Here is an 11,957-nt window from a genome sequence, read left to right as displayed (position 1 = left end):
ATGTAAGTATCATCAGGAAAATGTAGTTAAAGTACTCAAAGCAGAAAAAACTCTCACATTTTAGAAACTGGAAATGATCCAAACAGTTATGTGGTTAATCGGCTACTCATCTCAGCTAGACTTGTAGGCTGTTATATTGTTGGGTAGTTAAATTTATATAAAAAAAAATGGTATCATAGAAACACATGTTTTGTGTGCAAAAACCTTACTTTGTTAAGTGGGCTAGTACAGTAGTAGTAACTAAAAGCTGTCAGATGAATGTAGTGGAGTAAAAAGAACAATATTTCTCTCTCAAATGTAGTGGAGTGGAAGCAGAAAGTGGCATGAAAAGAAAAGACTCAAGTAAAGTACAAGTACTTCAAATTTGTACTTAAGTACAGTTTGTGAGTAAATGTACTTAGTTACATTCCACCGCTGTATATACATTATGAATTAATAATCATGAAGCATCCATGTTAGAGCAACATGCTACTCTGTAGCTCTTAACTAGAGTTAGTTTAGTCCAATGGTTCCCAACCGAGGGCTTGTGTGTGATGTGTCATATAACCACTGAGTGAAAAGATTGACGATGCAGGTGAATGCTCAGAAAAGCTAGTAAGTGGACCTTTGAGTATAATTATTTTATATTATGATAATAATAAGAGCATTTTCATGAACACAAATTGAATTGAGGTCAGTCTTCGGCATTACAACAGAGCCGCTTGTGTCCATTTGAACTAGTCACTACTACTACTACAGTCATTGTTTATAGGAATTAAATGTATTTCTGTTTTGCTATTTGTCTGTACTAAACACTTCCACATACATGCATACTCTCATGCATAACGCTTCCTAACTTTAGCATGGAAATTATATAGTTTGGTCCTAACTCAGTTTTGAGTGACTGTAACTTTGGCTTCAGCTAGCTAGCAGATAAATAATAGATAGGTAGATAGAGTCCATGTACACCACAGTACAGCATTCTTGTTTTATTTAGAAAAGATCTTTTTAAATAATTGTAAATACCAGCTTTTGGCAAAGACGTGATGAGTCAAAATTGAAACATTTATCTGGATGGAAGGCAACATGGAACATTTAGAATCATCACGGTTAAAATGAGTTAAACGTGCGCTGTCATACAGAAATGTTCTTCTATTAATTCGGTGAATTAATTTATGAGTTACAAAATAGACCCAAAAGCATTTCTTCCTGCTCAGGTTGAAGTGCTTAAGTGATTCAAGGCCAACAACAAACAGCCATGTTCCCTGCTTCGCTCTGGATAAGGACATCAGCTGAATGTCTAAAACATGATTCAAACTACTATGGCACATAACAGAAAACCAAACCACCTAATAGGGCTATTTGTTTCTGCATTTAAAAAAAAAAAAAAAATGCACACATCAAAACAAAAGCTGGCATCCTCTGCATCTTAACAAATGCTTTGGACAGAAAGACATGTTATACTGGAAGACACCCTGCAGCCAGTTTTACAAACTTGGATTAGACGGCGGTCAGGAGGAATCTGTCTGAAAATAATACAGAAGGACTACAGGATGCAGAGGTTACCACATATACAGGTGTCTTAAACAAGCAATACAATGCACGGTTCCAACAACAGGCAGCTAGTATACAATTTTAATGAGTCAAATACCTTCACTCAGCTTTCCATGTACAACATGATTTGCTATTAAATTGCTGAAAACCCATTTTTACATGTAGTGTTCCCTAAATGTTCGTTAGCTCATAAAAACAACACTCTTTTTTAAATCTTTTCTCAAAAAAAAACAGCTGTCCATCACGTCTACACAGACGTGTTTCATATACAAACACTAGTGTCCGAAGTGGTATGTGTTGACGTTAATGTAATGGGTGTGAAGGTCTAAGTGGAGGTGATTTTGGACTTTTCAGACACTCTACAGATAAAAATTTATAAATAACAAGACTAAGAGTCTTCAGCCATGCTAGTGGCGCTGTGTATTTAGGCATAGCACTGCTGTATGCTAAATGCTAAATTCAGAACGCTAGCATGCTCACAGTGACAATGCTAGCGTGCTGATCTTTAGCAGCTTATGTTCAGCATGTTCACCCTCTTAGTTTAGCTTGTTAGCATACGCATGCATCAGTGTCATAGTCGAGTCACCGACCGCCGAGTCCGAGTCAAGTCTGGCGTGCCCAGTGTTCCAGTCCAAGTCTGAGTCACCAAAGAGGACTCTGAGTCGAGTCACCATTGCCTGAGTTCGAGTCCAAGTCCAAATAGCGACTTCGAAACGGACTTGAGTACTCCATCACTGCCTATTACGCATAAAAATGGTCAGAAACTTTAGCTAAATTCCGATTTCATAAATCCTCGAGTCATCAGAGTGCGATTCCAAGTCGAGTCAAGAGTCCAGAGTGTAGCAACTCGATTCCGAGTCCCCGCATCGCCCCAAACTGCTACAACTATTATTTCTAGTCATAGTTCCACTATCTTTATTGTAACTAAAACTACCACTGTTCATCATTCCAACTGCTATAATTATTATGAATCATATTTGCTCTATATTTGCATATCTGTATCAGTATCTGTATCCACAAAGAGCCTGGGTCTGTCCAAGGTTTCTGCCTAAGAGGAAGTTATTTTGTCGTACCAAATGCTTGCTCGGGGGAAATTGTTGGGTCTTTGTGATAGAGAGTAGATATAGATAGAGAGTGTGGTCTAGACCTACTCCATCTGTAAAGTGTCTAAATTTATATATAGTATGACCTGGTGATCGTGCTAGAAATGTTTTGCCAACAGATGTTAAGATATTTCATGGGTCGAGTCCATGTTCACCCTCTTAGTTTAGCATGTTAGCATACGCATGCATCAGTGTCATAGTCGAGTCACCGACCATTGAGTCCGAGTCAAGTCTCAAGTGCCCAGTGTTCCAGTCAAAGTCTAAGTCACCAAAGAAAGAGTCAGAGTCGAGTCACCATTATCGGATTCCGAGTCCAAATCGAGTCACGAGTCCAGAGAATAGCGACTCGATGGTGATCGTCCTAGAAATGTTTTGCCAATAGATATTGAAATATTTCATTGGATAATTAAAAACTTTGACCGAATGGTGGCTGTCTAAGGCAAGTCAGAGGATCAGTAATGTCAGTCGGCTTCTTCCTCTGGGCACCATACATATCATCATTGTAGTTCATTCAATATCTGTGGGGATATTTCAGTTTGGACCAGAGTGGTTGACTGACCAACATTGCCATCCCCGAAGCCACATCGCTAGCATGGCTAAAAACAGAGAAAATTACAAAGTACAGTTACCACAAGTGTTAGCACAGCGACCAACACACTTTATTGTGGTAATTTAACAAGTTATGAAGGAATTAAGGGTAAGTTCAAAGTTATTAATTTGCTCCAGTATGGCTTCTCCCAGTTTACAGCACTGGACGACCAGCAGTGGAGGACTGTAGCCCTAATGGGCAGCTCTATCAGTGAAGACTTTTATTCTGGATAAATACAGGCTTAGAAATGTGGTAACTGAAATGTTTTCATCTAAAACAGGGATTTGTTTCCTTTACATATCTGCTCCTGTCGGTCTTGTATCAACTCAGATTGAAGGAGCTTATTCTTCATATAAAACCTCCAATTTCCTTCTAATTTCACCTCATTTAAGCATTGAAGTAACTTTTCAATGGAATGCACACTATTGTAAACACTTAATGAAAATGGAATTCATTTGAAGTCAGTCAATGCAGGTCAAGTTAGTGAGTGTTACGATTCTGCTCCTGCCTAAAGTGCAAAAACCGATCAGGGATGACTTGATCATTTGTTTGTTAGGGTGATTTCTATATTTTTTATCTGTCCTCTTCTCATTGGACCAGAGAACAGGTCTCTTCCTATCGATAGTTATTTTTAACAAACCAAACCTGACTCTTTCTTTTTACTTCATTTTTCGTTTTGTTCTTCCACTTTCCCTGCAGTAATTCTCCTCCTATGTTTTTCCTCTCCTCTTCCCATTTCCACTCCACCATCAATTTATCTTGCCATTTCCTTCAGATGGAACCCAAACTACCTCCCACCCCTGCACATCTCCTCTTCCTCTGTCTCTCTAGGACCCAGCCTCCTGTTCCTGTCCCAGGGCCTCTAACAGGAGTCCCATGGGTGTCCTCTTCAGACCGATGCTCTCCAGTTTGTTCTCCAGCTTGTTCTTCAGGCTGCGCAGCCTCACCGACGCATGGACCAGAACCACTGTGAAGGAGCGAGACACACAGAGGGATGAAGGAATACGTTCATGAAGGTTAACTGAGCTGACACAGGTTACTCTGTCTCAAATTACCTCCATTTCTCAAATACTGGCTGAACCAAAAATGTGGTAAGAACCTGGCACTAATCATAATCGGCATTAAAGATATATAAAGACACTTTCCCAATGGACAAAAAAAGACACTAATATGTGGCTTCTGTCTGTCATCTCGGCCACAAATTCTGTCCATCTCCTCCCAAGCAGCGCTCGGACATCGTTCCAAATTAGTCAGCATCGAGTTTGAAAGATAGACTGGATTAGTAACAGAAAAAAGAATTAACCACGGTAACATTTTCACTGGCCTCCAACCGTGTTTTCCAGCGCGTTTGTGACGTTGAACGTGACACACCAAAAAAAAGAACAGAAAGGCATACTCATCTACTGACAATGGGAAAGGAGTCTGTCGCATATTTTTAGCAGGTTTACCCGCGTTTAAAAACCCTGCATATACATATTTATACATATATTTTCGTAAAAAAGGGTAATAGAGAGAGGTCTTTATTTTAAAAATGCGTGCATGCTTGTGCTCCTGTCTTACTCATTATAGGGAAGGCTATCCCAAACAGGAACACGGCCACGTCTCCCAGCACCGATATCAAGAGGTAACTGGCCAAGAGAATGGCAAACACAGAGATTGATGGGTGGTTTCTACGGAAACGACGAACTGGAGCTTGGTTCTCAGCAACCCAGACAAAGCCCAGGAATATCAAGGTGACCACCATTGCCCCGACAAGCAACTGGAAGGGCTGGAAATACCTGAAAGAAGAGACACAGGAAATGTGTTCGTATTGTCAACAGTTGTCATGTGCAGATCCAAACCATGATATATCTTCTCCCTATGTAACATAGAGCTCCATTGTTGTTAAAAACACAGTGAGCCAGACTGTTGCACTGTAGTTTATTTGATTTAACAGTTAGCTACTGTTTTTTTTCAACCTGGACCTTGATTCCAGTATTAAGCAAGATCGCTGCAGTCGGCAGCAGCGACACAAGCTGAAATGTAAATTAATAGGGCAACAAACGTGTTCGTTTTGCTGCTGACAGTCTCTCAGATTAATATTCTAAGTGTCTGACAACATTTTGGAAAGGATTTCTAAGGAGGTCGACCTTTCTGTTAAAGAGTAAGATCCTTTTTTTAAACACAAAAAACATCCGCGAAATTGCGTTCGCTAAACCAACCAGACTCCAGCAATTTTAGCATCGTAAAATACACTTTATTCAAAGTCAACAGAAACAAAATAAAACTTTGAAAAGCCGTTTTGGGACGTCTTTCCACTTTTCCAACCATCACAACTCTAGTTTTGGTTGAAATAAACACATAATTTACCGATTTACATGTGAAAATATGTAGGCTCTAGTTACACTTTAATAACTTTAGCCCCACATGTACATTCTTTACTAACTGGAGTCTAGCAAAGTGAGACAAACTACTCTCTTAAAGTTTCACTGCATTAAAGACTGTTGAACAAACTCAAAGACATGTAGATAAGACATTACTGATTCTTTTTTCATTACTGATCCACCATTGTACTGGCATGATTCTAATATTCTAATAAGCAAAAGGCTAACGCTAGGCTAAAATCAGATTAATGGCATCATAGTGTTAAAATAAGTCTTAAAAAAACACTGACAGATAGCCGACTTCAATAACTTCATCATCCACATACGGCAACAAATGCTGCGTATGCCATACGCATTTAGCTACGGCCGCTAAACAGGCTACACGGTTGTTTTGCCAAAGTTAAATTGCATGTTTCCATTATGAAGAAGTCAAACTTGCGGTTCCTGTCATAAGTCTGCTAAGGTGGTTGTAAACTGCCGTGGCCTGCTTGTCTGGTCCTCTGTTAACGTTAGCAGTTAGCATGGCGGCGATAGTCAGGACCAGTCGGGATCACTTCACTGGCTGTCTCAATGGTTTTTGCGAGTAACCAACTCGAGTACCCTATATAATTCAATGTGAGTACAAAGAAAATTAGCCAACTCAGCGTCCTTTTGGGCTCTAAGCTGTCTCCATCTTTCAAATACATCTCCAATATTTTCCGTCTCTGGTCATGCAACTGTTTAGAAAAACACTGAGGTTTTTTAGGTTGGGTAGAATCCATCTCAGTTGACCGCGTTGTTTGTTTGCTGCCTCAATGGCTGTACTACAGCTGTAGCGTGATGCGTTTTTACAGGTAACCCGGCTTGACTGTCAAAATGGTCAGTTGATACCAATACACAGGCCAAAACACAAATGAAAATTACAAAGGAGAAAATGCTGACGTTGTTAGAAAAGATAGTATTTCAACTTAGCAGGTTTCCTTAATATCTGATGACATATTGTGGTCATTTTTGGATTTAATACAGTAAATATATTACATATTGCACCTTTAAGTATATTTTAATATTAATGCTGTTGTACTTTGACTTAAAGGTACAATATGTAACATTTCTGCTTTAAAATGTCTAAAAATGACTATACTTATGTTATATTTTTTTATGAGTTGTGTTCTTACACTATCCTAAATGTTTCCACCAAATGTCAAACCCAGAGAAATCTGTTATTTTATGTGGAGTATGTCTAGACTGTGGCATTAGGCCTGCTATTACTGAAGTAAAAGATCTGAGTACTTCTTCCACCTCTGTTTAACAGACACGCAGCAGTTTACTGTACAAAGGGGAGTGAACATTTGTGAACCATCATTTGCAGAAGGTAGTGGTCCTATTGCACTACTTTTTTGTTGCATTGTTGTTATTTCTGTGGGCACAGAGCTACATTTTATATTCTGAATATTTAGTCTGTTCTCTAGTTAAACTGTGTGCACACTGCGACTTCCGGGATTGCTCCGGTGCCGCCGGAAATTCCATCGTCTGTCCTTTTTTTCGGCCAGATGTCCGTCTTTGTGTTGTAATTTTAAACTCTGGTGGATTTGTGAGGACTATGGTTAACTGCTCCTCGGATCTCTGCAGGGTAAATCCAGACAGCTAGCTAGACTATCTGTCCAATCTGAGTTTTCTGTTGCACAGCTAAAACAAACTTTGAACGTACACACATTCCACCAAAACAAGTTCCTTCCCGAGGCTATTTTGCAGCGGCACCGTGGCTCCATCCGGCTCTTAGCGCCAACCAAGACGATTGTGATGGGTTTAAAGAAATGGCAATAAACCAGAGCACGTTTTTCTCCTATCCCAGAATGCTGTGTGAACTCGCCAGACCCTCCTTTGCATAGCTGTGGTGGGAGGGTCTGGCAATGCGAGACTATTTGGGAGGAGACGGCTCATTCTCACTGCTGTTGGTAATGTAAACACACGTAATAAGATCACATAAAAGAGACAGAAAGAAAGAGAGAGAGAGAGAGAGAGAGAGAGAGAGAGAGAGAGAGAGAGAGAGAGAGAGAGCAGATAATTTGTTTGTTATCTGCAAATTATATCATAATTATCCTGTGTACTTGTCTTATTATATCAAATGTATTTACTCATTGTTGTTATTTGTAAGTATGTTTGTTCTTATGCTTTGGCAATACAGATGTATTCATTTTGTCATGCCACCAAAGCAAATGAAACTGAAACTGAAATTGAAAATTGAGAGAGAGAGAGAGAGAGAGAGAGAGAGAGAAAGAAAGAAAGGGGGGGATGACCACGTCAGAATAATGAAACTTACCCCACTAAAAGAAGGAGGCCCAGGGCGGACACGAGGTAATTGCTCTGGTAGTACAGCAGGTTGTTGATGATGCGGTTGTTCCAGCGGTCCAGGTCGCGCACATCGGGCACTGCGAACCGGGCCGAGCACAGGAGAAAATCATCCAGGCTGCGGAGGGGTGGCGGCTGCACGCCTGCCATCTTTCCTTAACGATCATAAACTCGATTTCCCACAATGCAACGCGGAGGGGAACGGGCGGGCGCAAGGGGGTGTGTGCATGGATGTATTAAGAGAACGGGTGTGTGTCAGTCGCGCAGTTACTGGCCAGGCGCGTTCCCGAGCTTTGAGAATGCGCTTTCAGTCCCACAGCAATATTAGTGAAATATAGCAATACTTTTTGTACCACTGACTCTTAATATGACTCGTTCATAGCGTGTTTTGGTCGATTCACTTGATTTTAAGTCATTTTAGGTAGGCTATTTAACACAATTCATTCACAATATGACTGATGAAGGGAATAATAGTTCTTACTCAGTCTGATAGTCTGATTGCCTGTAGCCCAGACCAGTGGTTCTCATACTGTTTTCAATAATGTAACCCATTTGAAATATTTTTTAAGCCAAGTACCCACTGACCAGCGTAACACCTTTTTTGGTAGAAAAAAAAAAGCTATAAAGAGGTACTGATTCACTATCAGTGTTGGATTTAATAAACAATTACCAAAAACACTGGCATAGACCAGGGGTTTTCAACGTTTTTTAGGCCAAGGACCCCTTAGTTGAAAAAGAGACGGAGCAGGGACCCCCTACTACATATATTTATATTGTATAATATTGAGTTGCATATTAAACTGGACCTACAACAAAGTGTAGGGCATCCTAAAGCCTTTACACATACATTTGTATGGTGCATACAATACTAATTGTTGGCATATTCATATATTTATACATCATGTTTTAATGTTAAAATGTGGCACAGTAAATCCTTAAGCTTAACTGTATCTGTACCTTATGATTAGCTTAGCTGTAGGCCAGTAAGCCTATCATCAATGTTTTGTACATAAAAAAATGTCTTTAATACTAATATGTTGGATTCATGTTAATGTATATTTTCAGAAATAGTTTAATTATTTTTTTAAACCACTGAACAATAATTTGACGGCCCATCTGAAGTAACTCTGAGGACCCCCTAGGGGTCCCATACCCCCTGTTGAAGATATCTGGCCTAGACTATATTGAATGTTATTTGATTTAGGCTAATCGCATTTTACTCTTTAATAAACGGATACAACAGCAACCATGGTTGCAATATTTTTCAAAATCCTTCCCTTTCAAAAAATGAGTTAATTATTTATAACCAACGCGTTATCATGAGAAAACAAAAGATTATTTCCTCTTATTATGCTAAGTTTATCAGTGGGTCATTTCATACACTTCGGTCAAGCAGCCATCGCTTGCATTTCAAACTGTAGTGCAGCCATAAAAGTATTCAAACGGCTCAGATTGAGCTCACCACATAGCAATTATACATGAATATATATTTATAGAATATCTCTGAATTAAGTTAAAATGCTCATCAGAGATCTCATCATCTCATGTATCATGTATGTCATTGTCAGAAATGATTATTGTTTTACAGCAACCCAAAAATCAAAGAATAAATTTCCCTCACAATTTAGTGGTATTTTCTTTTTCATTTATAAGACACAGGTAACATGTTTATACATCTTGTAAATATAACCCAATTAATTTTTATTCCACATGTAGACCTATTTTGTATAATTAACACCTTTTATTGAAAACCGGACGTAGTTATACGTGTATCCTTTCACTCACTTCACCATCTCCAGTCGTGCCAAATGCATCCTCTCTGGGGAATTGTTGTGTCTCTGTAAGTTATAGTGTGGTCTAGACCTGCTCTATCTGTAAGGTGTCCTGGGGTAACGTCTGTTATGATTTGACACTATTTCAAATGGGATTGAATGCCCCTAGTCTCGCTTTGCCAGACCCTCCTCCAAAGCGCGCTGAAGGAGGTTCTGCCTCCTCCACATAGCATTTGGGGATGGGTGGAAAACGTGCTCTGGTTTAATGGCATTTCTTTAAGATAAGCTAAGCTCCGCAGAGAGCTGCTGCGAGAGAAAACTCAGATTGGACAGATAGTCTAGCTAGCTGTCTCAAGTTACCCCACAGAGAATTTCCTGCGGCACCGGAGCAATCCCGGAAGTCAAGGATATAAACTAGAATGCCCCTAACCTGTTTGTTTCGGTTCATTTAGGTTATTATGAAAGCAGTCAGTTGAACTCGGTACGCAGACCAACCCCAGGTCTATGTGAGAGTAGAAAGGTGTATGTGATTTTAGCATGAAATCAAAAGCTCACTAATAAATCCATCTGCTGATCGTTAACTGTCGAGGAGTAAGCAATCTTAGAAGTGATTTGGCTAAGCAAAACCATTATGGTAACCATCATTTCAGTGAAACAGTTGCCTGTCAGTGCAGTTGACTGTGTGTGAAACAATGCATCTGTATCTGTTTTTCATTGGTCAGACCAAGAACAAAATAATCTGAACTACTGGTTTAGTCAAGACATCACAGCCTATACAGCCTTTCATGTTGACCATTCTTCTTTAACATATGTTGCATGTCCCCCAATTTTATAGGAGTGCAATAAATTGCTGTAAAGTCCATTTAAGCAGGATGCTTCCTTGTCGCCTTATATAACCCCCAAATGAGCCTTTTGTCAAACCAAGTGACCAATAGGTCAAGGGTTTTCCTGATCCAGCTGTGATCCAGGTGCTCCCTTATTAGCCAAAATGCCTCTCTGGTTAGCTCAGTGCCACTCTGTTGTGACCTGGAAGCAAATTGAAACCTAAATTGGAGTATGGTGTTGGTGCCAAAGTCTATTTCTCCATCAGTATGTACTGTAAGACCAAGCCTGTCTCTTCTGTGCTGTTAAACCTTAATCCAACGTTAGCATAACCATTAACAGAGTGAAATTACTTATTACTCAGCATCCCACTTTCTAATAAATGTGTGTAGTAAGTCTGTTTCTTGCTCAAACCAGCTGTAAGAGGGGACAAAACATGTTATTATTAACATTTTGTATTGGAAAGAGTGATTTGTACTTTAAGATGAATGAGTATTGTGTGTGCTGCATCTGCATATGCAGGCTGATGGCACCCTAACCCTCTGCATGCAGAGGAGGCCCCTATTCCCCAGTCCTTTGCACGCCACTAGCCATGTTTTCTTATTAAAACTATAAGGCTGATTTTATTCAATATTTTCGTTATTGTCAACAACTTCCAACACCGTCTCTCAATACCCTCTGACTTCCCTACCCGGTCTGTGGCTCTCAGACCCATCACCCAAAGCCATTTGTTCCTACTGAAGACATAAATCTTTAAAATGCCTCACAAATATATTTTTCCTTTAAATAAAAAAACAAACAAACAGCTGGTCACTGTTACTAACACAATGTTACTCAAACAGGAAGAAATAGTGCATTTATTGGGGACCATTTTCCAAGGCGGATTAATTCAAGCTTGTGAGCATTTATGACAGGTAGGCTATATCTCGCGTTAAATCAAAAATAAACTACGGGTCAACATGTCACTCAGTGTAGTAGTGTGACTTACTGATGCATTTTAAATAATAGCCTGTTGATATGCTAATTGACTATTAGGTTTGGATACATTGTTGATTTAGATCTTTATATCGAATTTGTTGAAAATGTAAAAAAAATAAAGAATATCACAGCCCTATCATTTAACATCAAGAACATATGGTGACCTGTTAATCATAGCCTCCGAAGGAGCAGAAAGACCTTTGGGGACTATTTCCCGAGGCGGATTAATACACACTGTTGAGCATTTATGACAGGTAAGCTATGTGTGGGGTTAAATCAAAAATAAACTACAGGTCAACATGTGACTTACTAATTCATTTCAAATAATAGCCTATAAATAATTGGATATCCGGTTTGGATACATTGTTGATTTAGATCGTTTTATGGAATTTGTTGAAAATGTAAAAACAAATAAAGGAAATCGCAGGCTTATCATTTAACATCATGGTGGTGACCTGTTATCATAGCC

General features: G+C 39.4%; 1 protein-coding gene across 1 annotated transcript; it reads right to left on the bottom strand.

Annotated features, from left to right (window-relative positions):
* Window positions 1–3,892: 3,892 nt before the first annotated feature.
* praf2 (PRA1 domain family, member 2) lies at window positions 3,893–8,066 on the bottom strand. Its single transcript, XM_028599886.1, has 3 exons — window positions 7,888–8,066; window positions 4,786–5,003; window positions 3,893–4,192 (listed from the first exon to the last, which is right to left on the bottom strand). The coding sequence occupies exons 1-3, from the start codon at window positions 8,064–8,066 to the stop codon at window positions 4,053–4,055; spliced, it is 537 nt and encodes a 178-aa protein (XP_028455687.1). The 3' UTR covers window positions 3,893–4,052.
* Between the last annotated feature and the right edge of the window lie 3,891 nt (window positions 8,067–11,957).

Source organism: Perca flavescens, chromosome 15 (genome assembly GCF_004354835.1).
Source record: "Perca flavescens isolate YP-PL-M2 chromosome 15, PFLA_1.0, whole genome shotgun sequence".
In the NCBI taxonomy this organism is placed as follows: Eukaryota; Metazoa; Chordata; class Actinopteri; order Perciformes; family Percidae; genus Perca; species Perca flavescens.
The sequence above is the reverse complement of the archived record's forward strand: the minus strand, read 5'-3'. Positions and strand labels throughout refer to the sequence as shown.

Bases quoted from the DNA above. Each gene is read 5' to 3' on its own strand.
- praf2 (XM_028599886.1), bottom strand. From the start codon at position 8,066: ATGGCAGGCGTGCAGCCGCCACCCCTCCGCAGCCTGGATGATTTTCTC. The intron at 5,004-7,887 runs GTAAGTTTCATT...CTCTTCTTTCAG, and splicing joins GGCCTCCTTCTTTTAGTGGG to GTATTTCCAGCCCTTCCAGT. The intron at 4,193-4,785 runs GTAAGACAGGAG...GCTCCTTCACAG, and splicing joins GATAGCCTTCCCTATAATGA to TGGTTCTGGTCCATGCGTCG.